Genomic DNA, 25989 nt, shown 5'->3' with positions numbered 1-25989 from the left:
ATAGTGATCAAATATTAGTGACGAGTTCGTCACTAATATTTGCATCACTGTCTCTAGTTTTGATTTTTCTTTTACATACTCAGTAATCAATAAGGGAAAATGGGAGTGTTTTCCAATAAGATTGACAGAGAACAGTTGAAACCCGGCGATCACATTTACTCTTGGAGGCAGGCATACATCATTGCCCATCACGGTCTTCTCTTTTCTCTTACTCTTCTTCTTCTCTGATCTTACACTCATTCGTTTCTGCATGTAAAGAATTGTTCTTGTTTTCTTAACAATGGAAAAAAAAAAAAGTGTTTTTAAGACACTGGTTAAAGATGTTTTTACAGGAATTCATATGAATGTATCAAGTGACATCCTTAAATTTGAGGTGTTTGTCAAGTTATAAACTATGCATGTTAGTAAAACATGTTGCAGGAATATATGTTGGAATGGGAATGGTGATCCACTTCACAAGAGGAGCAGCACAAGAAACAGGAACAGTCTTGAACCGATTTCATGGTGCTACACCATGCCCTAGATGTGGTTACCAAACAAAGACTGAGGGAGTCACGAGAACCTGCTTGGAGTGTTTTCTTTATGGTGGATACCTATACTTGTTTGAGTATGGTGTCTCATCTGCATTTTTTCTAGCCAAAGCTAGAGGAGGAACATGCACCACTGCATCTTCTGATCCAACCGAGGCTGTTCTTCGCCGTGCTTGGTTTCTTCTCAAGACTGGTTTTGGTGGCTACCATTTGTTCAAGAATAACTGCGAAGACTTTGCAATGTACTGCAAAACAGGCTTGCTTGTAGCCACAAACATCAGCGTAGGGCAAAGTGGACAAGCATCATCTCTATTAGCTGCTGCTGGTGCCTTAGTTTCTTCAGCACTTGTGTTTATGAACACTAGCTTCTGTGGTCTTGCTTTGGTTGGATGTGGCATGTATTGTGTTAGCAGATATGTTTCTGATATTGGAGTACGCTGTGATATAACCAAAGTTTCCGCAGAGAGGATTCATGAGGTGGCCAAAGAAGATTGGAACCAAGAAATTGCTGCATGGTTTGGAGAAGTTATTGCATGGTGTAGATTGTGTGGTCTAAATCAATATTTACATAATATGTAATCACAGGTAAAAGTAATAGTATATCACATAGAGATTGGTTAAAAGATCACAGGATGTTGGACAAGGTAATAACCAGGTTAAAGACAACTCTGTTGTGTATGGCTTTTAAGTTTGGTTTTTGTTCTAAAATATTTTCACCCTTGAAAGAGTTTTTATGGAAGATATTTGAATTCTGGAATTGACATTTGATTGCTATGAGTTTTTTTAACTTATTACAACGGGATTTGTGATGAAACTTGATTATGATGATGGTGATGATGAAATAGAGAAAATGAATTGCTTGAAAAGAATGCAAAGTTAACCTTCTGACATCCAGAGGAGGCAGAAAATGAGGCCAACGTAGAGAAAACTAATAAACAGTGACGAAAATTATCTTGCAACAAAGAATTTCAAATATTAACATGTTAGTAAAGTCAATGTTTATGTTTATAGTGAAAGCAATCGAAAGTTGTTAATAATATATCGATTTCTGACATAAATGAATAAAGAAGAACCCGTAACATGTTGTTGTCATAATAACAAGTAATAATACATGTTTTAATTTAACTAGTACAATAAGAAACAATTTGTCATTGCAAAAAATATATATGATTTATTTCAAATATTAAAAATTGGATAAAAGTGTATGGGAGATATTGGAACTTATAATAAATAATAAAAATAAAGTTTAAACAGAAAGTAACATAATAAAAGTACAGTAATACCCAGATTTTTGGTGTATAACCCCTGTTATTAATTCTAGCTTCTTAAAATAAAAAAAATGTATAATATTTCAACAGTTGCTAAGCTGGAAACTAGACAAAATACAAGTAGATTAAAATAATTAATTTTCTTAGTCTCAAAATGATGCAAATATATTAAAATATCGATATTTAATAACTTTAATGAATAAAATAATATGTTTTAGAAATTGAATTGACATATATTTATCATTTCAAAAAATCACCTATGAGTCTCGAGTCACCATGGACAACCTTAGGTAAATAGTAAACTTACTATTTTTCAAATAAATTATAAAATATTTACAAATAGTATCATAAATTTAATTTATCTTTTAGAAATATTTATACGTAACATTTATCGTAATTTTAAAAAATCAAATAATAATATATTATCAGTAGTTTAATGAGTGTATTCACTTTATTAGAAAATGAGTTAACATATATATATATATATATATATATATATATATATATATATATATATATTGCGTAGACATAAAATAACAATCAAATAGTTCTTGATGTATGCACAAAAAATAATTTTCTTTTTCTAGTGAGGAAAATGAGTAATGATATATAGACAGTTCAATTTATTAACACTTATTATACATTTGATTTTTCTCTCTATTTCTCTCTTCTCATCACATCATAACCTATAATCCAATCATTTTTATTCTTCCTCTAAGTGTATATTAAGTGCAACTCTTTTGTGTCCATAAATCATTTTTCGAGAAAAAAATATAGATAGATGTGAAAGACCAATGAACATTAATAACTATAGAGTGTAGGTGTAGAAGCCAAGGAGTCGGTTCCTTGGGTTGGAATGCAAGAACCTGATTCTTATGCATATTTATTATCCCTTCATTCCCTTCTTCTCCCATCTGTTTTTTTTTTTTTTTTCCCATTCTTCACCTCTACAAAGAGCACACACATTATTCTGATAACCTAGTTGTTGTTGGCATGCTTTGTTAACCAGTAATCTGAGGGAAATGGGAGTGCTTTCCAATAAGATTCACAGGGTTCAATTGAAACCAGGAGATCACATTTACACTTGGAGGCAGGCTTATATCTATGCCCATCATGGTTATCTCTTTTCTCCTTGGTGCTCTTGAATACTTCTGTCTTATGCATTTTAAGAGAATTCAAAAGAAGAGATCATGCAGAAAAATTTTAGAATTACCTGGCACTCTTCCTTATTACGTATTTTTTTTCATACCTTTTAAATTGAAAACCTATTTCTGTCAAATTATAAACGATGGATGTTATGTTGTCACTGAATTTGTAAAATTTCAGGAATATATGTTGGTGAGGGAATGGTGATCCACTTCACCAGTGGATCAGGCCAAGAAACTAGAAAAGGGACAATCTTGGACCGTCTTCTTATAAGTTCACCACCCCTTCATAATACTTGTGATATTTTATGTCCTAGATGTGGTGACCAAAAAACTGCTGGTGTCATCGGTTCCTGCTTAGATTGTTTTCTCTCTGGTGATGATCTATACTTATTTGAATATGGTGTGTCACCTGCACTTTTTCTGGCCAAAGCTAGAGGAGGCACTTGTACCATTGCATCTTCTGATCCTGCTGAAGATGTTCTTCGCCGTGCTTTGTTTCTTCTTGAGAATGGATTTGGTGGCTACCATGTGTTCAAGAATAACTGTGAAGACTTTGCAATTTACTGCAAGACAGGTTTGCTTGTTAACACAAACATCAGTGTTGGGCGGAGTGGACAAGCAGCATCTTGCTTGGCTGCTGCTAGTGCTGTAGTTTCTTCACCACTGAGTTTGATGATCCCTGGCTTTGGTGTTCTTGCATTGGTAGGAGGTGGCATGTATTGTGTTAGCAGATATGTTTCTGATATTGGAGTACGCAGTGATGTAACTAAAGTTCCAGTGGAGATGATAGCTGAATTAGGCAAGGAAGATTGACTGTAGTGTAGATAGAGGTTCATACAAAACTGTGGTGTATGATGCTTAGTTTGATTTATGTTATGAATATTTACTGGTTAAAAAGTATTTGTTAACTTGTCTATTCAGGAATGATTTGTTTATTGGATGCCAGGAAGAATTAGAAAATGATATATATTGTTTCTCTTTTAACTTGTCTTAGTCGCATTAGTATGAAGTATTTGCATTTGACAGTCTCAGAATCTGGCTGCTGAAGTATTTGTGGTCTTTTGGTAAAAGGAGTCATGACAATTAATAACTTCTATTGTTTGCTTTTAAAATGAAAAATAGCATCAAAACCTCCTCAAACACAGATTGAAATAACCTTGCTTGTGTCACTTGTTCATATGAGGAGAGGAATGGGGTAGAAAATGAGGTCAGTTGATATTATTTCGTAGCAGAGGAGTGCTCTTGCTTCGTCAGGATAGATAAACTGATAGACAACATTTGTATTTGCCTCTTCAACTTGGATAAACAAACAAATGGAAATGGGAACTTCTAACAAATCTCCTTTGTGTTAGGTAGACAATTTTTATAATGAATACATTATAGATTAAGTTTTTAATAGAAGAAATAGTTAACATAAACTTACAGGCAAGATTTAATGGTTAACATATTTTATTTATTTAAGAAACTCAGATCCAGATTTAAATCAATCAATTAAAAGCAGCATAAATAAATAAATATGATCTCTATTGGTTCGATTTCCTACCCTAAAAATAACAAGTAATCTTTCAAATTCCACTTTAGAAGAAATAAGAAAACGATGAAACTGATACGTTGAAGCGACAGAACAAATTCCAAGATATGTCACCTAATCAAAGATAAGAAGGATTAAGGAACATATGAACTAAACCGTAAACCAGATTTGAGATAGTTGAGCACAGCACTTCCATCCTAAGCTACGGGAAGGAGATATCGAATGAAAAAGAAATGAGATATAAAGAGACAGCAATATAAAAGCAAATCTTTATACTTGACTTCGCTATAGCTAACTGGAACATAAAATTGTACAAACTTTTTAGTCTCACATGTTTTACATACAAAGTTACATTTAGATATAAATACAAAAGGGAAATCCACAAATCACTGCATGGCGTACTAAGAATACCTCTATGGACAAAGACATCCAACCAGACCAAACATCATCAACTCATCTAAAAAGGCCAAAATTCTGGTCCACCAGGCTTCTTTACAAACAATTGATTGTATTCAGGCCTTGATGTCTGCAATTCAAGCAAACAGTTCTTGTTAGAAATTATAACTCACTCCCAAAAGCTCAGAATATGTGATCAATGGAAAAATGGAGTTCAGATGGAGAAAAATGTCATGCTGCCAATCATATAAAAATGCATTCAGCTAACTAGCCTAGTTAAAAGCACTTGTTCAATAAACTCTCATCACATGAGAACTTATATCTTAAATTTGACCATAAAACTTGTTGTTGGAATAAGCTTAAAAGAGAAATTTCGATAATAGACTTGTTAAAACAAGCTAAACACAACTTTACAAGCTCAGATAAATTCTACAAATCTCTTCCACGTATGTGCATCTATTCAGAGAAACCTCCATGCATAAGTACGAAGGAAAATAACCTTTTTATTTCATGTATCAAGGAGGCAACACCAATATGGTAAAAATTTAGTCATATAGTTCATTCACGAGAATTAAAGTTAATTAATTACAAAAAAAAAAATCAATAACAGAGTCCGCATAGTTCCCAATACATTGATCGCTAATGATGAAGAAATTTAATTTGAAGCAAAATTGAGATCCAAAGGTCAAAATTTGAGCCTGATTTTAATTACAGGGTAAAAACTGTGAATCTACAGACAATTTAACCACATAGAAAATAACGAGAATTTGAGGAAATTGCACAAATGGGTGGTGAGAAAACAGAGAGAAGGTACTCACGATGTCTTTGAAGAGAAGATAAGCAATGAAGAAGAAAAGAAAGAAAAGGATCTCAAACTCCGCGTGTCTCACGAAGGCGAAGACCGCCACAATCGCTCGAGTCAACAACGACTCGTTCCGATTCTCGCCTCGCCTCGCCATCGCTGTTCTCTCTCTCACTTTCTAAACACAACACACTCTCTCTCTCTTGCAAAGAAAAGAACCATAAAAATGGAAATGTTTCTCTTCAAACGGATCCGGGTCGGGTACCAATGCTTCCTGGACCGGCCCAGAAAGCCTATATGTCGTTCGGCCCAGAACGACATAGCCTTTCGCGTTTTCTTCTTCGTCAATTCTTCCACCTTTCTTCTCTACACCGCCATTCACCATCCACGCGTTTTGTGACCTTAAAAGTATAACCTTTATTTTTATAATTGAAATTAGAGTCTCAATCCTCATATATTTATTTCCACAAAGTCAATTCTTTAGATTGATTGTGTTATGATATTAATCTTCTTCTACAAACTCAAGGTGGTTAGGAAACTGGGCATTAGGTAAAGTCTTCTGATAATGTTGTATAGTGACGAAATCTGTTCATTACTTTTCATCTCGTGTTCATATATGTAATAGATTCCATATTGATTATGAATTGCATATGAATTTTGCATTTTCAATTTATATTGTCACTAACTATATTCTATCTATGTGTATGTAAGATTAGTTGATGTGCATAACATAACTGCTTCCACTAATATTGCATTTGACTTTTGTTTGAAATGATATGGCAAGTTTCTGCAATTTGAGATTCTCAATCTTCTACACATTTTGATCTCAACAAAATCTAAGACATTCCTCAATATATATGCTTAGAAAAAGGGCATTGTTTTTCCTTATTTTTATTCATTAAAATTAATATTTGATGAACGTTCTTCCACTGAACATATTTAATTGAATGCAGGACTTGATTTAATTTGTATGGTATTAGAAAGACAAATGGCCTTGTTCAGAAGATATGTTGCTGCTAGTGCTGTTGCGTTGTTTGTCTTCTTGCTGTTCTTGATGGCTTGCAACCTTAACATGGCTTCGGCTTCCTCCGGTGGCGTGATGGGAGGGAGTTTCTTCGATTCTGGTTCAGATTCAGATTCTTCGTCCTCAGAATTTTACACTAGGGATTCAGAATCATACAGAATGATGCATCATCGTAATAATGACGCGTCTTCTCATGACACTGAGCTTGCAGAGGGAGGTCACGCTGGAGTGCCCTTCTTGTTTCTATTCTTCATGTTGGCTATGTTTTTGTTTGGATTCTATAAAAACAAAAATGGAAATTCAGTTACTGTGCTCAAGCTTCAGGTTTGTAACTTGAGCTGCTCTGATCCCTCTTCAACTACTTCCAATGACTAATAATGAATTTTATGCTGAGCATGTAGAAATGTTTGACGGAATTTAGATTTAGGATAATGCTTGTTTTTGTGTTATCACTTACTAGCTTGATATTTTTGGGTTGAACTGATATTGTTATGAAGTTTGAGAGTGCATGCATTATGACAGTCATTGGTCCTTCCGTTTTCCGTTTTGAGTTTATTTTTAGTTTTGTTTTGCTGTCTTGTGTAAGGTTGCAATGTCGGGTGGGAAGGGAAGCTCAATACAAAGGGATCTAACTAGGATTGCAGAAACTGCAGATACATCATCTCGGGATGGATTGAAATATCTATTGACAGGTAGTTCCATGGATTGCTGGATACATTTTTCTTGTCATGATCTTGTGAGATATTATTTATATGGCATTATTGAGCCTGCGTGAAAATAGGTAGTGTTATGTTTTTTTACCAGTTGGTGTGGATTTGATGGTGGGAGGGTCCATTGTTCTTGAGTCATCCTCCTTAGCCATAGTTACTTCTTGCACGTCCAAGAAGCAAATCACCTCAGTGTATAGCTATTCATAAAATAATGTAGAAACTACTGTGATTAGAATGAGTGAAAAACATGTACATGAATATGACTGAGAGGTGAGTAAGGTGCTCTTGTGCACCTAGGAAATGCCTTTTGTGATGTTAGTGAGCACCTAGGAAGTTTCCTGTCTGTAATTCTGCAAACTATGGTTATAATTACAATCTAGTGTCAAAGTTCTTGAGGCTGTGTTTTTTATATTTTGTTCTATGTTTTGGCTAACATTGAACATTTCATTATCTATACAATGCTCTGTATTTGATGTTCTTAGTATTTAACTTGTGACAGACACAATACATAGTTTGGTTGGACATCTTGGTCACTGTGTAGCAGGATATTCATTTGTAAGTTCACTCCTTCTCCCGCGGCCAAATTTCAATAATAGTCGTTTCTTGGTTATTAGCAAGAGATAAAAAATAAATAAACCAAACCGAAGCACAAAAAATGAATCATTTTTATAAAGATTGAACCTCACCATTTTGAAAAACAATTCAGTTCAATTCAGAAGAATCATTTACTGGTTCAGTTCAATTCTTTGTGTTGAACCAAATCATAAACAAATTAGAAGTGCTTAAAAGAATTGAATTGAATCGAACTGGTTGAGAATCAAACCCAACCTTTTTTCCATGAAAAAGAACGAGCCAAACCTTTTTCATAAAAAAAAAAAAAAAAAACTCAAGCATTTCTTGGAAACAATTTGGTTTTCACAAACAGTTATCAACTTCGGCTCGGTTCTTTGTACTGAACCAAATCATCAACACCTTATAAGTTAATATGCATCTAAGTTTTGTAAAGCTAGCAGTTGTAGGGTTTTTAGTTTAAATATATGCATTTATGTAGCTAGGAAATTGTAACTGTTAAGAGGTGATCTCTAATGAACCATCTTTGGCAGGTGGATCTAAAGCAGAGTAAAGATGATGGGGAGAAATGCTATTATCAGTTATCAAATGAAGAAAGGTCGAAATTTGATGATGAAACATTAGTTAATTTGAACAACACAGAAAAGAGAAACACAAGAATCCAGAGTGATGAGATTAACAATGAAAACTCAGAGGTATGGTCTGATTAGTAAAAACCTAGTCTAAATTATATTTTCAATTTCTTGGAATCCAGCATGCAAAATGGTTATTGTGATGCACCTTACACCTTTGCAAAAAGGTGGTCTCTACTTCACTTTCAGCTGTTTGGAAAATCACAGTTTTGCATCTAACTAATATATTCTGTTGCAGTTTGATGGAAAAGATATTAAAGAGGAAAGAAAAATATTTGAAGAAGAGAAACTTCTCAACGGGTTTGGCAACGAGTACATAGTGGTATGGTATGATCTCTTTCTGCATGTATATTATGTTTAGCATAAACTTTCATTCCACTCCTAATTCAAGCATAAAAAGACTCCAAGTGCTTCAGTTCCACAATTTTTTTCATCCTTACTCGCTTAATTTGTATCATCTAACAAATAGGGTGGCACTAGTGGAAGATTTCACTATTCACATTAGATATTTCTAGATGTAACTCGTATAGCAGAAGAGGAAAATATGTTTGGATTGAAAAAACTGAATCCAGAACATGTATATTGAGAAAGACCCTTTTCTAGTCAAAGTTGAAAATTCAAAAATGAAAAAAAATTGTGTTGTTTGTTCTTATACTTATCACATACTTGTGCCAGATAACCATCTTGGTAGCTGCTAAAGGAGCACATAAGCTTCCTAACATCTATGGAGATGAAGATATGAAGAAAGCCTTGCAAAAGCTTAGAACTGTTCTCTCAAGCAATTTATTGGTATGATATCATTAATCAAATTAATCCATTTTTATATTTGAATTAGTGTCATTTCTTCATAAGTAATCACCACAATTTCAATTTTCTTACAGGCTGGGAAGGTGTTGTGGACCCCACAGAATGAGGATGAGACTCTTTCAAAACGACAACTACTTGAAGACTATCCTCAATTAGCAAATTGCATGAATACCTTCCTTGTTAAGAAACATGAATGAAACAAATGCTATAATCACGTTTCTATGCTAAATTATTCCCCTAACTTGAACTTCTTTTTCAGGTTTTAATATTAAAAATCTATATAAAATCAGTTCAATGTGTTCTTAGGTTTTAAATGTTAGTTTTTTTTTTACATTTAATTGTATACTTGAACCTAAATTCCATTGACAATGTAAAATATGTGTACATTTGTTATCCAGTTTTATAAAGAAAGTTCTAGTCTTTTATTATTTAAAAGTTCTACCATGCATTATCTGTGATTGGTTGACAATGAATTTTCTTTTGCAGCAACCAGTAATAGAGATTAAACTTGTAATTGAACTACAAATAGTTAAAGAAATTCAGCCTATATTAAAAATTATATAAATTAATTTAAAGCGTATTAATATTAATATTTTTTTTGCTCACTATCATTTAATCTATTAATGCTGTATTATATGTATATATAATAAATTCGTTGATTTTTATTTTAATTCCTTAAGAAATTTATCTTAATATTTTTTAAAATAGTTGCAATGTAATGCCATAATCAAATTATTTTCCTATAGTTAATTTTAAACTAAAATTAAATTCGATCAAGATTTATTAACTACATGTAGTCAACACTTTAACTAAAGTGAGGTAGTTATCAATAAACATAACACCAATGAAAAAAAAAAACCCAATAAACATAATACATTTACAAATTATTTTATTGTATTATTCAGATACGCAATAATTCTTTAAATATATTCTCAAATTCATTAGTTGTTAACACCAATTATTTCATAAGTTCACTATCAACAGTGTTGGTTTGAGCGAAAATGGGCTCATTAATATAACCTAGCATTCATTCATATGTTACAATTTACTTTTTTTTAAGCAAGATTTCGTTTACTTAAAAAAAAGTATATATATATATATATATATATATATATATATATATATATATATATTTAAATATTAAGTGCACTATCAATAAATTGCTGGTCTGATTGAAAATAGATTTCTTATCTTAAGTGAAATTTCTGTTTTGAAAATAATTAAAAAGCGAGATTTTATTAAATATTATTAATCAATTTACTATTAATTAAAGATTAGTTATAAATAAAATCGATAAATATATTTTTCACTAATATTATAAATAATAAAATGTGCTATATCCAAAAATGGAGTCTGATTTTCTTGAATAACCATTATAAAGATTTTTACACGATTAACAAAATAATTTCACCCTAAATATGACTTTAAAATCATTATTCCATTAGAATAAATATTGTTGTATGTCAGAATCCATAATAGATTACATTCACATAATGTAAAATAAGAAAAAAATGAAATATTTTTTTATAAGTTAAAACATAAGCTAATTTGTTGAAATTATTTATTAGCTTATTCAAAATTTATTTTTTAACTTATACTTAAACTGGTTAATTTTATAAAAGAAGCGATTTCAGTTTTTTTCTCTTAAAATGTTAATAAAGAAATCTCTAGGGAAAAAAAATCAATAACGGTGAACAACACAATAAGCACCAAAATAATTCACATCCAGTATTTAAAATGTTTAACTTGTTGATTTTTTATTTTTATTTTTGTCAAAAACCTTGCATTAAAGTTGTTTTTATTTCAAACACTAACTAATTCTAATAGAAAGATATAAAAGAAAAAAAGGTTGAAAAACTAGCATCCTTGGACGTTGACCTCATATACACAAAAAGGTCATCAAATTTGAATCTACATCAATGGAATGCACAAAAAACTTCAACACCCTACATACAAAAACGGAAATACTAATTTACAGTGTGAAACAAAAATAAAAAAGAAAATCCTGAAAAGCAACTTGTTTAAATTTAAATTAAAGCTATTTACATATATTTTGTGAAAAAAAAAATGCAACAAAATTTATATAAAAAGTTATAAATGAGTTAGTTACACCTATAATGACAACTCAATTGTTCTTCTATAGAATTTCTTTTACAATAATATGGTCGAATCGAAAGTTTTTACCACTAACATTATATTTAAAAAAATATATTACTCTAAACTGTATACCATATTATATCAACTAAAATTAACTCAACGTATCATTTTCAAGTATAAATTGTTCTTACTATAACCAATTATATCATGTCGTTTAAGAGTCGAAATGTTTTTAAAAATAAAACTATGATAAAACATTACGCTACAAAATAACAATAACTTAGATATTTGGTGGTCGACCCTAATAATATCATTCGACAAACTTGGACATAAATAGTTTTATTTTTGTTATTCATTTTTTTCTCCAACTCAACATCATATTGTATAAAAAAACATCCTATATAAAAAGATTTTTAAAGATAATATAATAGTATGATTTGATCTCTTCCATATTAAAAAAATAAAAAATTGAAAATGCCACTTATGATTTTGAAACACAAAGCACGGGTTAAGAAAAGTAATCGTAATGCATGCAAGTTATGAAATTAGAAAACATGTGTAGAAACAAAAGTGAAAGTCAAAGGTAAAATGCAGTGGCGGAAAGAGAGGAGACAGCATTTGTGTCTGTGTTCGAAATCATACTAAGCAATAACAGACCAAAGAAAAGGTCAAATGGAGAGTTAGAAAGCAATAAAAGTGAGAGTGGAGAAGAGGAGAGAGAGAGAGAGAGAGAGAGAGAGAGAGAGAGAGAGAATGGTTTGGGAAAATGAGGTGGAGAATGGAAATGAGGAGGAGGAGGTGGAAGACACGTCTGTCGAGAAGGCGTTTGAGGGGAAGGTGGTGCCACGATGGCAGAAGCAGATAACAGTGAGAGCAATGGTGGTGAGTTTGTTTTTGGCAGTGCTGTTCACATTCATTGTCATGAAACTGAATTTAACGACGGGGATTATTCCGTCGTTAAACATATCGGCGGGGTTGTTAGGGTTCTTCTTTGTGAAGACGTGGACGAGTGTGCTTGCCAAAATGGGAAGGCTCACTCACCCATTCACTCGTCAAGAGAACACTGTTATTCAGACATGTGTTGTCGCATCTGCTGGCATTGCTTTTAGTGGTACCACCCACACTCATGCATGAAATAACATACTAATCTCATTTAATCCTTCTTCTCCTTTCTCACACCACATCTTTTCAGTTTTCTTGTCAAATAATCAAATGCAGATGATGTCGATAAAATGATGTTAACTTTCTTCTTTTTAAATTTTTGATGCATGCACGCACACAAACATGTGTCCTTACACTTTTATTTTCGGTTTGTTGAATTATAAATAAATCTTTCCAGTAGAGTTACATCTTTCCAGTATAATCCATTAAAGAGTTACATGTTAATTTAAATAATAATTAACATGAAAATTATTCACTTATGCATTAGACTTTTCATGTCATTCAAAATTTTCATTAAAGAGTTACATGTTAATTTAAATAATAATTTATAAATTAAAAATTATTTATTATTAAAATAATTGAAATTTTTATTAATTAACATAAGTGAATAATTCTTTTAATATTTAAAATATTTGTAATTAATGTTTTAGTAATAATTTAGAGTTTAGTTTATAAAATAATTATATTTTTGTATTTGACTATTTTAGTTATAAATAAAATTTAATTTATAAATTAGTTTGGTCATAATAATAATTAATTATTTTTTGTTTCTAAAATTGATTGTTATTTTTAAAAAAAAATTATAGTGAGATCATTTGTATTATGTTTATGAATGCTCATGTTCAAAGCTTTATATGGTTAGAAAATTCAAAATTTCATGTCCAATTCATAATTATCCAAATACATATTAATTTAACTATATTTTAATGCATTTATCTCAAATGTAAATCTATGTATTTTTATTTTGAGTTCAATTAATTTAATTGGATATGGACTAGATGGATAAGTTATATAAATTATTTTATTTTGAAATTAAAAATTAAAATGAGGCTTGTTGAAAAGTTATGAAAGGTCAAGTTTATACGAAAGATTTGGTTAATTTAAGTCTAGAAAGGACTCACCTAGATAAGGCCAGACTAGTTCAAGTTGGGTACAATTCATGCAAGATTGAGCTAGGGTTGGGCTCAAGTCATCCAAGGTTAGAATAAATCAAGTCTAGAAAAAGTTAAATAAGGTAATGTCAAAGTCAAACTTGGCTATCCTAGACCTAGGTAATATGTTAGGTCAAGCCAATTCAAAGTTAGGTTGGTCTAAACTAGACTTAACTTCAAGTTAGTCAAACCTAAGTCAAATTTGGCCAGGTTGGTTAGTTTGAGTCTAATTGGTCAAGTCAAGTCAAGGTATAACTATGTCAAATTGGTCAAGATTTGATCTTTGGTCATATTAGGTAAAATTGAGCCTGAATAAAACTAGGTCAAATTAAGTCTAAGTAACGCCAAGTGAAGTTGGATCCAAGTAAGATTGAATCTATATTTGGCCAAATTGAACTAACTAAGTCAGTTAAAGTTGAGCTAAGTCGATTGGGACCCAAACTAAGCTAAGTCGACAAGATCAAGGTCAAGTCAATGTGAAGTGGGTCCAAATCTGACTAAATCAACCCAGATTCAAAACAAGTTAAACTTGTTCGAACCCAAGTCACATTGAATCAACTAGGTCTAGTCGAGATCAAGCTAAAATTAAGTCTCAAAACCATATTACTGATCTAAGTTATTAGTCTAAGCTTGGGTTAGGTCAAGTCATTTTACACAAAGTTAAGAATAGTCAAGTCAAGTGAGTCAAACTAGGCCTAACTCAAGCTATGTTTAGTGAACTTGGGTCGAGCGCAAGTCATATTGGATCACACCCACATCATGTTGGGCCTATAAATTGGATCAATTCATATCTAAATTTAAATTTAAAATTTCAAGAAATTAAAATGGATCTGATATATTTTTATTAAATCTGGATTAGATTTTGAAAATCCAATGATCAACAATGTTTGAGAAGTAATATATACTTTGTTGAAATTATAGTCAATGCTTTAACGGCTAACTGCATTTCTCATGGACTAACCTTATTTTCTGGTGACACTTGTTTGATTGAATTTCCTTGAGCAGGTGGTTTTGGTAGCTATATCTTTGCAATGAGTTCAGAAGTAGCAAACCAATCTACTGAAGCTAACGGTCCACAGGATATTAAGAACCCAAGTTTAGGATGGATGATAGGATTTATTTCCATTGTTAGCTTTCTGGGACTCTTTTCAGTGGTTCCGCTTAGGAAGGTACACTAATCTAAGGGCCTCCATCTAGTAATGAACAACACCAATTATTAGTTATAACAAGCATCACTGCAAATGCAGAATAACTAAATAATTTGAATGTCTAATTGTAAATTTTCTTTCATGGCATATAATTTTCTATGCATGTTGAATTGAGTTTTATTTTCCCTTTTTGTTGTTAGATTATGATTGTAGACTTCAAGTTGACATATCCTAGTGGTACTGCAACAGCTCATCTTATCAACAGTTTCCATACTACAGAGGGTGCCAAACTAGCAAAGTAAAAATTTGGCACCTTCTTTTTCTTCATTAATACAGCTATGAAAAGTTTTTAATTTTTCCATTTCCTATTAACACATTCCTTTCAGGAAACAAGTACGTGTGCTGGGAAAGTTCTTTTCCTTTAGCTTCTTGTGGGGTTTCTTTCAATGGTTTTACACTGCTAGTGATGACTGTGGCTTTAATAGCTTCCCTACATTTGGTCTTGAAGCCTATCAAAACAAGTATGTCACTACTATATATTTCTCATTAATGAATAAAGTAGGAAAAATGAACGCACCGCTAGTGTTTTCTTTCTGAGAATCTATACAATATTTATCTACATAACAGGTTCTTCTTTGACTTTTCGACTACATATGTGGGTGTGGGGATGATATGTCCATATATAATCAATATATCCCTTTTGATTGGTGGAATTCTATCTTGGGCCATCATGTGGCCTCTCATTGATGCAAGAAAAGGTGATTGGTACTCTGCAGACCTCAAGCAAAGCAGCTTGCATGGCCTTCAAGGTTACAAAGTAAGTTTTCTCTCCACATTTACAAACATCAAAACTATGTTTCATTGTGATCAAACATCACGTATATGAACGATATCACTTCAAGATATAGTATTGACACGTTCTGCTTTAAATGTCAGTCTGGAACACCGTTTAATACGCCAAAAACTTAATTTCATTAGATTAAAAAGGATTATATTCATTCATTTTTAAAGTTTAGAGATCAAAATGTATTAGATTGTGAGAGATGGAGAAATCAAAAACATGTTTAGCCCTAAATTTAACTGAAATATAGATTTTTAATGAACTTCTTTGTTAAATTGATGCAGAATGAAAAATGTTGTTCTTTGATAAACATATCATATTAATGACTAGACTAGTATAATATGCATTATTGTTTTGCAAACCATATTAATAATTTGGATGGAACAGACAGAGTTAGTATCAGTATGATACAACAGTGTAATAACACTATTGTTCTCTGAATAATATTAATTGGGAAACATGTGGTTGATTAGTCTTGTTAATGTATTCTCCAAGTGCAGGTTTTCATAGCCATAGCAATGATTCTCGGTGACGGTCTATACAATTTTGTTAAGGTTCTTGGTCGCACTTTTATTGGTTTGTATAACGAATTCTTCAGAAAAAAAGCAGTGACATCATCCAGTGATCCTGACTCACCATCATCACTCTCATACGATGATAGGTGTAGGACTGACATGTTCCTCAGGGACCAAATTCCTGCTTGGTTCGCCATTATTGGCTACGTTATCATTGCAGTGATCTCTGTCATCATTGTTCCCATGATTTTCCATCAACTCAAGTGGTACTACATTGTTGTGATCTACGTGATTGCACCAGCACTGGCATTTTGTAATTCATATGGGTGTGGACTAACAGACTGGTCCCTTGCATCCACGTATGGAAAATTAGCAATCTTCACTATTGGTGCATGGGCAGGTCCTTCTCATGGTGGTGTTATAGCAGGTTTGGCTGCATGTGGGGTGATGATGAATATTGTATCCACAGCCTCTGATCTGATGCAGGACTTCAAAACAGGTTACATGACAATGGCTTCACCAAGGTCTATGTTTGTGAGCCAAGTTTTTGGAACTGCCATGGGTTGTGTTATATCTCCTTGTGTTTTCTGGCTTTTTTACAAGGCCTTTGGAAACCTTGGGGTTGCTGGTTCAGCATATCCTGCTCCTTATGCTCTTGTTTATCGTAACATGGCAATACTGGGAGTAGATGGCCTCTCAGCTCTGCCAAAATACTGTCTCATCTTTTGTTATGCATTCTTTGGAATTGCAATAGTTATAAATCTTTTACGGGATTTGGTTGGAAAAAAATGGGCCAATTTTATCCCTGTTCCTATGGCTATGGCAATACCCTTTTACATTGGAAGTTATTTTGCCATTGATATGTGTGTTGGCAGTTTGATCTTGTTTATTTGGCAGAAGGTTGACAAGCTCAGTGCTGATACGTTTGGATCAGCTGTGGCTTCTGGTTTGATTTGTGGAGATGGAATTTGGACGCTTCCTAGCTCCTTTTTAGCTTTGGCAGGAGTCAAGCCACCTATCTGCATGAAATTTTTGTCCAGAGCAGAAAATGCAAAGGTCGATGGATTTTTAGAATCTTGATATTACTGCATTCATTTTCTACACTCTTTGTTTAAAGCTATACATTAGTTGTAGTACTTTTTTTATTCAACTCTTTCTTGAGTTTAGATGTTAGTTAATTTGTTTCTTTTATTAAGGGTTGTTGTTCAATGTGAAAGCGTGCTATTTTGCTTGCCTTAATCATGAAAAGCAACTTCATTCCCTTGATTTCTAAAATTAAAATTTCATCTCGTGTTTATTATCTTTCTCTCTCAATTACACGATGGAAGAATGACAAAAAAGTTACATTCGAGTAAAATGTACAAATAATGCGAGTCCAGAGTAATACATGGAAGAAGAATGCACACCTCCAAGTTTGTCTTCCTTTGCTTTTGATAACCAAACAAATATAACAGCTTTTCTGTTATATCAGTTTTTGTGTGTATGGATAATGAATTCAGTATATCCTCTTCTCCTTTCTTTTTTACATAGTATTCAGAGCTTCCCAGGTCTTACCATGCATTCTGAAAATTTTTGTGCTTCTCCTTCTTTTCTTCCTGGCACCTTCAATACTCTCATTTCTCTTAAGTTAGATGATGAACATTTTCTTATATGGCAACAAGTGTTAGCCAGTTAAAGGTCTCAAACTTACAAAGTTCTTGGAAAATCAAGATAATTCCTATAAATTTCTTTCTCCAGAAGATGCGCTCAATAATGTCATCAACCCCGATTTTCTGCACTCTACACAGCAAGACCGGCTTCTGGTTGTGTGGCTCCTTGCTATATGTCCCTTCCGATTCTGATAAAAATGGTTGGTCTCAACTCTTCCTTCCAGATTTGGACAAAATTACGTATTCAAAATAGAGCAAAAGTCAAGAAACTCATGATCCAATTGTGCACTCCAAAGAATGATTGCTCCTTTCCTGCTTATCTTCTTGATATCAAGAAGAGTGTTGACATTGGGGCACCGATTTTCACTGAAGACCATGTTGAAGCAATCTTGGATGGATTGCCTGAAGAGTATGACAGCTTAGTTGCCTCTGTTTTGTCACGCGTGGATCGTTACACTGTTGAAGAACTCGAAACTTTGCTTTTATCTTAAGAAGAGCCTTTTGACAAACACAAAAACTGCAGAGCAACCTATTCTTCAAGCCAACCTTGCATCTCAGGTCCTTGGTCTTCAAACAACCAGCGGAACAATAAAAACAGGTCTAGTAGTTCCTCATACAAAGGAACTCACAATCAAAATACAAATTCTGCTTCAAACAAATTGTCATGATAATCCGGGACGAGATCTACAAATAAAAATTCTTGGAACAACACAGCTTCATGGCAAAATCCGAAATTGCAGTGCCAAATTTGTGGCAAACTTGGACACACTGTTATTTTCAGGAGAGACAAGATCTAGAGCAACCTTTATGCAGGACTGCCAAAAACCAAAATTCAATATTGAAGTCAATAACAATGCAGCACAAAGCAATTAAGCATGGAAAAAGGGAAAACAAGCAAGCAATTTGCAGTCGATAGGCATAGTTTGAAAGTTCAACATAAATTACTGTAAGATAAAACTAGATCAAGACGTAAATGCACATTATTTAGAATTGGCATGTATAAAATAGACTCACCAAGGTTTTGTATAAAGTCCAAAGGTTCAACTCCTGCAACAGGACCCTCAAAATGCATAAATGGAAAGACAATGAAATTCTATCAAGGCCACAAATCAAATTTAGATAGAGAGCACTAACCAAATTCTTCCTTGAGCTTCCTTCTATGTTGAGAATCAGATAAAAAGTTGATGATGAATAGGTTGAAAAACCTAGATCATAAGATGAAGATATAAACATAGCAATCAAAATAGTTAAAGACTGAGTTTTGATGAATTTATTCAGTGGCTAAAGCACTCAGCAGAGTTTACAAATATATGTTCAATTTTAAATCGGCGTCTTTAATTGAAAAAAATTATTGGTTAAATTATGTTTTTTTTCTCATTTTCGTAAAAAATATTAATTTAGTTTTTTTTATTTATCTTAATTTAGTTCGTTAGTACTGTATTAATAATATTACAAAAAAAATGACACTTATTTAATGTCATTAGTACAGAACAAACAAGACTTTATTACATTAAATTTTTTAAAATAAAAATCAAATTAAAACAAATAAAGAAAAAAAAAGACCAAATATATATTTTTGTATGAAAATAGAATATTTTCTTCCTAATTTAAGCTATAAACTATCGATAAAAGATGATTTTTTTTAATTCTCACAGTTGAAAAGAAGGGAATGCCTAATTTTGAGAAGGGTGAAAGCATCGACATAAAACATTAAAACGTTGTATTTGATTTATCCAAAGTAAAGTAAGACAAAAAGAAGATCGTAGAGACCCATTAGACAATAATTTGGAACATTCCCTGCAAATGAGAGGTTTGGTGAAGGGACACGGTTATTTTTTTTATATTCATATAAGAGATAGAGGTGTTGTAGTTAAAGTTTGGTCCTTTTTGTTGTGGGCACTGATAAACTATTCAATTCCACCACCAAACAAATCATGAATAAATAAAGTTAGTGACTTTGGAAACCTAACCGAAGCAGACATAACTTTTCAGCTTTCAAAAACCCAATGCCAACTATATGTTTTCCCTCTTTTTCTGCCTTCTGTTCTGTTCTCAAATTACCACTGCATGCTCCCACCTTTTTAAGTATATCTCATTTATTATATTAAATAAATATATTTAAACTAGTTAACAATCATTACGTGAAAGATAAAAAAAAGAAGCATAAATGATAAAAGAAGAATTAATTTTGTTTTAAATTTAAAAATGATGCTTAAATATATATATTTTAAATATGATATTTAATGTAAATTAAAGTTTAATTATTTATTTAGTTTTATAATTGTACATCTTAACCTGACGTATTATTTTGAGTATTTTTATTTTTTATAATACTATCTTCAATAGCCTATATCTTATACCGAATACTTGAAATCTTGAGTTTAAATTTTGTCAAAAAAAAAATGGAATGAATTTTTTTCTTGCATAAACTTAATACAATTAAGGGTTAAAATATGTTTTTATCTTTTATTTTTTTATTTTTTATAAAAATTATAATTAGTTCTTTTGGAAAGCTCAAACCAATTTAGTTTTTTATTTTTATAAATGCATGAATTTAAAGCTTTAAATTAATTTTTTATAAATTTATTTAACGTTTTAAATGTATTTTTATGTTAATACTGAACTGAACATGTGTCAAACGATGTAAATAAACTAAAATATTATATTGAAATGTATTTAAAATATCAAATAAATTTAATAAAATTTGGTTAAAAGGACTAAATTTATATATTTATAAATTTGAGAGATTAAATTAATTCAAAATTTAAAAAAAGAAATAACGGACAAAGAATATATTTAATTCAATAATTAATAATAGATTAAATTTTAGGCAAATAAAATATAAAGATAAATATTTAAGCATACTTTAATCCCGTCACCTCAGCCATTATATCAGTGGTACAGAGTCAGAAGGTAGTGACAGAGTCTGAGTATGAGAAATGAGAAAGAGAACACGAAATGAAGCTAACAAGGAAAACCCTGAAATGAAAGGGAGCATGATGGAAGAACTGGCAAAGGAAGAGTTGGAGCTGCTTGAAGCCCAATATCCAAACCAGCATGAGTATCTAAAACATGAACTCAAGTCCTTCATCTTTCAACTCCAGACCAAGAACCTCGATTCTGAACTTCTTCTGGAACACAACCACTGCAACAACCACTTTGTTTTCCTTGATACCGAAGGTTTTCCGTTGCTTTTCTTTTTCCTTCTTTTATATGTTTTGTCATGCTGGTTTTTTAGATATATTGTTTTTCATGTGAAACAGAATCCACAAGCTTGGAGGGGCAAAAGAAGAGCATTGACTGTGGTTTAGAACCTGCTTTGGGAGACAGAGTAGTGACTGAGGGGGAGATTAGCGAAAGTTCTGAGCTTGAAACTCCCAAAAGTAACGTGATGAAGCACTCCTCAAGCAGGAAGAACAAGAGGAAAGATAGGGTGGATTTGGTTCTTGAGAGGGCACAAGTTTGTCTCAAAAAAATCAAACACTTGAAGACATTCTTACTTTCTTCCTTCTGAAGTTTGGACATAAATGTTTTTGTTTGACTCATGTGAACCTGGTGTTAGAAGAAGGTGACAAGAGATTTTTTGATGCTGTCCATGTTGTTTTGCTGTAATTGGTTGATATAGCGCATAGCCGTTGTGGGTTTTGTCTGGCGATGGTATCAGCACAGAGAATGGTTCCAAGGATTCTTTTGTGGCTGTTTTATGCTTTTTGCGAAAATATCAAAGTTGTGAATTTTCTGTGGTGTAAAGGTGCAACCGTGGACAGAGGTAGAATAGAATGAGTCAGTATCCATGTTGCAGTATACTTTATCAAAAAGAAAGTCTCCTTTTTTTCCTCTTTAGGACTAGACAATCTTGAATTAAAGAATCAGAAGGGCCAAATTGTGACTATTAAATATTCAAATAGTGCCACTGTGACTTTATTATATACATGGCATGATAAAATTTGCATGGACTATATGATTTGAGACCGTATAATGATTTAGATTATGGTAGCGTTATTTATAGTTCAAACCATGTTGCATTATCTTTTACATTAACAAAATTTTTAGTTGCTGTTGGCTCGGCCTCTTTTAATAAAAGCCAAAGTCACTTTGACGTAACGAAATAACGAAGAAAACTGTAGTAGATCAAGAATTGAGTTATGGTGAAAATAGAAAATAGAAAATAGAAAATAAAATGAAATTCTCTAAATTTGTGCATAAGTTAACTTTTAAAAGCTCTTTCATAATTTTTTAAACTTTTTTATTTATTCTATGCTATGAATAAATTTATTTCATTTTTTTTCTATGGGTTAAATATGTTTTTGGTCCCTCAAGTTTCAGCGAAATTTGGAATTAGTCCTTCATCAAAACTTTTGACCAATTTAATCCTTCATCTTTCAAAATGCGTGAATTTAGTCCTTTTAATCAAATTTTGTTAAGTTTATCTGACGTTTCGAGTGCATTTCATGATAGTATTTAAGTTAACATTGAAGCAAAAATATGTCAAACAATATAAATAATTTAAATACTATCATGAAATGCGCTTGAAATGTCAGATAAACTTAACAAAATTTGGTTAAAAGGACTAAATTCACTCATTTTGGAATATGAAGGACTAAATTGGTCAAAAGTTTTGATGAGGGACTAAACCCAAATTTCACTCAAACTTGAGGGACCAAAAACATATTTAACCCTTTTTCTATTTACCTTTCTACCTAAGTCATTAAGAAAGATACTCCAGGCATCCCTGTGAGCCATTTTCAGCAATGTTTATTCAGCTTCCATCGACTTAAATTGGACTGTTCTGACTTCTGATTTAAACTCACTTGAAGGAAGATCGATTATTCTATATTCTCCGATTCCAAATGTTTCTTTGATTTAAAAGTTTACTAACACCAAACATGAAAAAACTGCACAAACTCAACTCTGAAGAATTATATCAACACAGCAAAAACGAATAAAATGAATTGGCCAGAATGGTAGCGGTATTGCGTGTTCTTCCTTAGATGCTTGTTTCTCCGAACTTTCCAAGGCACTGCAAGAAACATAATAGATATATAATAAAAACTAAACAGACGTCAAAATATTTGATCACAAGTTTATAAACGCACCTTGATGTCAATGAGGATATGAACTTTCAGCCACAGAGATGAGCACAAATAGCAATGAGCCAATATCAACGGTCAATCATTCCAACCAGCTACCACTATCTTCAGGGTATGTAGGCACCATTGAAATCAAAGAAGTTATTGAATTCACCATTGGCCTGCTGTTCATCCTCAAAGTGGGAACAGAAATTAATGTTTTGTAATCTCGTAAGCAAGTTCCCGTGTTTACAAAATGCTCATCTTGCCTGGACAGCTAGACACATGCCAAATCATCAGTTTCAGTGAATCAGAGCAAAAGAGCAAATGAAAATCTCGTAAAACATATGATTATTAAAGAATATATATATATATATTGAAAAAACCTAAGGTTTGTTTGGGTAAATTTTTGGCAAACTCTCCCAGGAGAAGAAAATAAGAAGGAAAGGTGGAATAGTTTTTTCCATAAACTAAATTAAAGATATTATGCCTGAATCAACTTTTAGAGAAGCTAATATGAGAAGACTTTTGTAAATAAGCTTATGTATAAACAATTTTAATTTATTGAGAAACTTATTGCATTTTTTTCAACTTATTTTTCTCTCCTAAGAGTTTCTGAAAAGGTTTTCCCAGATACACCCTTATCATAGTAAATAAGTCAATGAAATGGAATACGGTCAAACAGGGGTAGAAGGACCACATAACACATTTAAAGAAATCTGAGACTCTTTTATCTAAAAGCCATTTTATTGAAGTTTTGGTTTTCCATAAAGTCCAATGGCAAAATTATCCCACAAAGCCAAAATCTATTAAATGGAATATGCCTTTGTTTAATGTCACTCTATTAAGAAATCACTACAGTTTAAATGCCTTTCTTCTTTTCATATTATTTAGGTAACTTGAAGACCAGGTTATGAATTTATACAGATTAAATGAACAAAAGCAGTTAAAACGAAAGTTTTGCATTAGAGTGGGGGCTGGATGTCCCAGCACTAGCATCATAGTTATGCCAAATATAGGCAAGACTTGCGACGCTATGGAGCTTATTTACTAAGATATCATTGCCGATGGAATAATTGTTAGAGAGAAATTTCATTGGTTTGTCAGGAATGCATAAAAGACAAGGATTTTGTGTTTTTATGGTTTCAGTAGCAAAACTTCTGTGGTAAGCAGGGAACCAATGTTTAGCATCTCTAAATGTAATAAAGACTAAAAGTCAGCTACAATTGCACAGAACATTTTCAGAACAAGCTGATACAAAGCAACAACATGGAGTTAACTTATACTTAAAGTTTAACCATCCAGCCATCTGGTACAGAAGAGAATAGAGCTTCTAATTAATTATGACGTTTTCCTGTATATACCATTCTGCTTCGACCAAGTTAAATATCAAATTTGCTATCCTTGTAAATGTGGGTGCATTCCAAAAGCAACACACAAGAAAATTAAGGAAAGAGGCACCTTAATCAAGATGGTGACAAATCATGTCTTTGCTGGTTTTCCTCTTGTCTAGCCTGGTGGCAGCTGCTTGAATCCTCCAACTTCGAATTAACAGCTGGCAAACCCCGACGTCCTAAAACAACAAGATCAAGGAGCCGTCTTCTTGCATCATAGACAGGATTTGGTTCTATCAAGCGCCCTCGTTCATAAGCTTCCCTCAGGAAAACAGTATGTCTTTTGCCCTTAGTTGACAAATAGAAGATCCCTGGGTGGTCCAAGAAGAGATCCCTTATATTTAAATCAATTCCAAACCATTTCCTAAACTGGCTGATCTTCTCAACTTCCACCATCTTCTCCACTGTCAAACTCAGGAACTCATGAACAATTGACACTGCTCGCTTCTCCATGGCCATCATTCCAGCCTTAGACTTCTTCTTCTCACCCGGCACTTCATAAGGCCCCACATAAGGCAACCTCTGCCACTCCTTCACCTTGGCCTTGAAATTCTTGCTCAACCTCATCCCCGGAGGATACCCCTGTTTGAAACTGAACTGCATTTCCGTCCTATCAACACTGCAGTCCTCCTTGCAGCACTCAACAACCCTCCAATCCTCAACAGCCGCCCTAATGCCATTTCTGGAAACACCATCAACCAGCTTCAACAAATGAGTATTCTGTTCATGGCCATCACACAGCTGAAAAACACCAGAATTAGCAGATATAACAGAGTCCTCGAAATCATCAGGCAGCCCAAGCTCCTTCCAAACCTTAAAAACAGCTCTAAGAGGCACCATTCTGGATGCTGACATGGATAGTATCCGGACAAGCCTTTCAACAACAACAGGCAAAGAAGCATTGATGGCCACCGCTTCCTGCCGTGTAACACCTAGAGCAGCGTCAGTTAACCGGCAAAAGGGCTTCAACTTGGAATGATCATAGTAAATGTGGAAGATGTGAGGAAACTTGCGGAGGAAGGCAGTGGCCCCACGGTTTAAGTGGAGCTTCTGAGAGAGCTTCGAGAGGAAATCAATGGAGACTGATTGGTTCTTTGGGTTTGCAAGGATGAGGTCTTGAATGGAAATGACCTTAACAAGGTTTTTGTAGTTGTCCATGAGTTTCTCAAACGTGGGGTCTCGAAATCTCGATGCTACATACTGAGCAGACGTTGTTTTGGATCGAACACACATGGGAAAACGAGTTGGGTGTTCCAGTCTGCCCATAAACTTCACACCCATTAGTGGCAAATACCCTTTTTTTATGCAAACTCGGTTTGACATTTCGTCGAACACCTGAGACTCAATTATTAATAAAAAAGAACGCAGATTCCAGAACAGAGAAAATTATGTTCCCGCTTTTAATCAGAGACCCGATTCTCCATCCAGTATATGGAATCGGTAACAAGGTACGATGAGGATACGAAGTTGGATGCAAAAGTTGCTAGCTTTGATGTCGGAGAATCTTGGTTACACTCTGCGTGTCAGTTAAACAAAACAAGTCTAATACTACTATTTTATGTTGTATATAGTGTATAGTGTATGCGTAGATGTATAATATTTCAAATATAATCATTTAATTATACATCTAAATTATTTTAATGTATTTTTTAATTAATTACATTAGCATTTATTTTTTCTGAAATCTAAAGATAATAACATATTTGTAGGAGCAATAATTAATATAATATAATTAAGTTTAATAGATAAAAAGTGCTATAATTTA

The 25989-nt window shown here is 32.7% G+C and overlaps 7 protein-coding genes across 9 annotated transcripts; 5 read left to right on the top strand and 2 right to left on the bottom strand.

The window, feature by feature from the left end:
- Positions 1–99: 99 nt before the first annotated feature.
- Positions 100–1109, top strand: LOC114188534. Its single transcript, XM_028077107.1, has 2 exons — positions 100–193; positions 421–1109. The coding sequence occupies exons 1-2, from the start codon at positions 100–102 to the stop codon at positions 1107–1109; spliced, it is 783 nt and encodes a 260-aa protein (XP_027932908.1).
- A 1630-nt stretch (positions 1110–2739) lies between these two features.
- LOC114189081 lies at positions 2740–3892 on the top strand. The gene is made up of 2 exons (XM_028077789.1): positions 2740–2914; positions 3125–3892. Exons 1-2 carry the CDS (start codon positions 2821–2823, stop codon positions 3757–3759), a joined length of 729 nt encoding a protein of 242 aa, XP_027933590.1. The 5' UTR covers positions 2740–2820; the 3' UTR covers positions 3760–3892.
- An 832-nt stretch (positions 3893–4724) lies between these two features.
- On the bottom strand, positions 4725–5886 carry LOC114188939. The gene is made up of 2 exons (XM_028077615.1): positions 5692–5886; positions 4725–5003 (listed from the first exon to the last, which is right to left on the bottom strand). The coding sequence occupies exons 1-2, from the start codon at positions 5830–5832 to the stop codon at positions 4935–4937; spliced, it is 210 nt and encodes a 69-aa protein (XP_027933416.1). The 5' UTR covers positions 5833–5886; the 3' UTR covers positions 4725–4934.
- A 90-nt stretch (positions 5887–5976) lies between these two features.
- Positions 5977–9825, top strand: LOC114188938. Of its 2 annotated transcripts, XM_028077613.1 has the most exons (9): positions 6086–6167; positions 6207–6224; positions 6629–7023; positions 7286–7391; positions 7909–7964; positions 8513–8674; positions 8850–8933; positions 9287–9400; positions 9493–9825. In XM_028077613.1, exons 3-9 carry the CDS (start codon positions 6646–6648, stop codon positions 9613–9615), a joined length of 1023 nt encoding a protein of 340 aa, XP_027933414.1. In that variant the 5' UTR covers positions 6086–6167; positions 6207–6224; positions 6629–6645; the 3' UTR covers positions 9616–9825. The 2 variants fall into 2 exon arrangements, with proteins under 2 accessions (XP_027933415.1, XP_027933414.1); XM_028077614.1 differs by lacking the exons at positions 6086–6167; positions 6207–6224 and adding an exon at positions 5977–6083.
- A 2551-nt stretch (positions 9826–12376) lies between these two features.
- LOC114187210 (probable metal-nicotianamine transporter YSL7) lies at positions 12377–17210 on the top strand. Its single transcript, XM_028075392.1, has 6 exons — positions 12377–12626; positions 14614–14777; positions 14957–15054; positions 15143–15277; positions 15384–15573; positions 16098–17210. Exons 1-6 carry the CDS (start codon positions 12392–12394, stop codon positions 17190–17192), a joined length of 1917 nt encoding a protein of 638 aa, XP_027931193.1. The 5' UTR covers positions 12377–12391; the 3' UTR covers positions 17193–17210.
- A 3411-nt stretch (positions 17211–20621) lies between these two features.
- On the top strand, positions 20622–21653 carry LOC114187211. The gene is made up of 2 exons (XM_028075393.1): positions 20622–20941; positions 21025–21653. The coding sequence occupies exons 1-2, from the start codon at positions 20701–20703 to the stop codon at positions 21273–21275; spliced, it is 492 nt and encodes a 163-aa protein (XP_027931194.1). The 5' UTR covers positions 20622–20700; the 3' UTR covers positions 21276–21653.
- A 919-nt stretch (positions 21654–22572) lies between these two features.
- LOC114187405 (protein ROOT PRIMORDIUM DEFECTIVE 1) lies at positions 22573–25779 on the bottom strand. Of its 2 annotated transcripts, none has more exons than XM_028075656.1 (3): positions 24292–25779; positions 22858–23107; positions 22573–22781 (listed from the first exon to the last, which is right to left on the bottom strand). In XM_028075656.1, the coding sequence occupies exon 1, from the start codon at positions 25545–25547 to the stop codon at positions 24297–24299; it is 1251 nt and encodes a 416-aa protein (XP_027931457.1). In that variant the 5' UTR covers positions 25548–25779; the 3' UTR covers positions 22573–22781; positions 22858–23107; positions 24292–24296. The 2 variants fall into 2 exon arrangements, with proteins under 2 accessions (XP_027931457.1, XP_027931458.1); XM_028075657.1 differs by having other exon boundaries at positions 22858–23099.
- Between the last annotated feature and the right edge of the window lie 210 nt (positions 25780–25989).

Source organism: Vigna unguiculata, chromosome 6 (assembly GCF_004118075.2).
Source record: "Vigna unguiculata cultivar IT97K-499-35 chromosome 6, ASM411807v1, whole genome shotgun sequence".
NCBI classification, from domain to species: Eukaryota; Viridiplantae; Streptophyta; class Magnoliopsida; order Fabales; family Fabaceae; genus Vigna; species Vigna unguiculata.
This window is presented reverse-complemented; position numbering and strand designations above follow the sequence as displayed.

Bases quoted from the DNA above. Each gene is read 5' to 3' on its own strand.
- LOC114188534 (XM_028077107.1), top strand. From the start codon at position 100: ATGGGAGTGTTTTCCAATAAGATTGACAGAGAACAGTTGAAACCCGGC. The intron at 194-420 runs GTCTTCTCTTTT...AACATGTTGCAG, and splicing joins ATACATCATTGCCCATCACG to GAATATATGTTGGAATGGGA.
- LOC114189081 (XM_028077789.1), top strand. From the start codon at position 2,821: ATGGGAGTGCTTTCCAATAAGATTCACAGGGTTCAATTGAAACCAGGA. The intron at 2,915-3,124 runs GTTATCTCTTTT...GTAAAATTTCAG, and splicing joins TTATATCTATGCCCATCATG to GAATATATGTTGGTGAGGGA.
- LOC114188939 (XM_028077615.1), bottom strand. From the start codon at position 5,832: ATGGCGAGGCGAGGCGAGAATCGGAACGAGTCGTTGTTGACTCGAGCG. The intron at 5,004-5,691 runs GTGAGTACCTTC...CTTGAATTGCAG, and splicing joins ATCTTCTCTTCAAAGACATC to ACATCAAGGCCTGAATACAA.
- LOC114188938 (XM_028077614.1), top strand. From the start codon at position 6,646: ATGGTATTAGAAAGACAAATGGCCTTGTTCAGAAGATATGTTGCTGCT. The intron at 8,675-8,849 runs GTATGGTCTGAT...ATTCTGTTGCAG, and splicing joins TTAACAATGAAAACTCAGAG to TTTGATGGAAAAGATATTAA. The intron at 8,934-9,286 runs GTATGGTATGAT...TACTTGTGCCAG, and splicing joins TTGGCAACGAGTACATAGTG to ATAACCATCTTGGTAGCTGC.
- LOC114187210 (XM_028075392.1), top strand. From the start codon at position 12,392: ATGGTGGTGAGTTTGTTTTTGGCAGTGCTGTTCACATTCATTGTCATG. The intron at 12,627-14,613 runs GTACCACCCACA...TTCCTTGAGCAG, and splicing joins TGCTGGCATTGCTTTTAGTG to GTGGTTTTGGTAGCTATATC. The intron at 15,574-16,097 runs GTAAGTTTTCTC...CTCCAAGTGCAG, and splicing joins ATGGCCTTCAAGGTTACAAA to GTTTTCATAGCCATAGCAAT.
- LOC114187211 (XM_028075393.1), top strand. From the start codon at position 20,701: ATGAGAAAGAGAACACGAAATGAAGCTAACAAGGAAAACCCTGAAATG. The intron at 20,942-21,024 runs GTTTTCCGTTGC...CATGTGAAACAG, and splicing joins TGTTTTCCTTGATACCGAAG to AATCCACAAGCTTGGAGGGG.
- LOC114187405 (XM_028075656.1), bottom strand. From the start codon at position 25,547: ATGTCAAACCGAGTTTGCATAAAAAAAGGGTATTTGCCACTAATGGGT.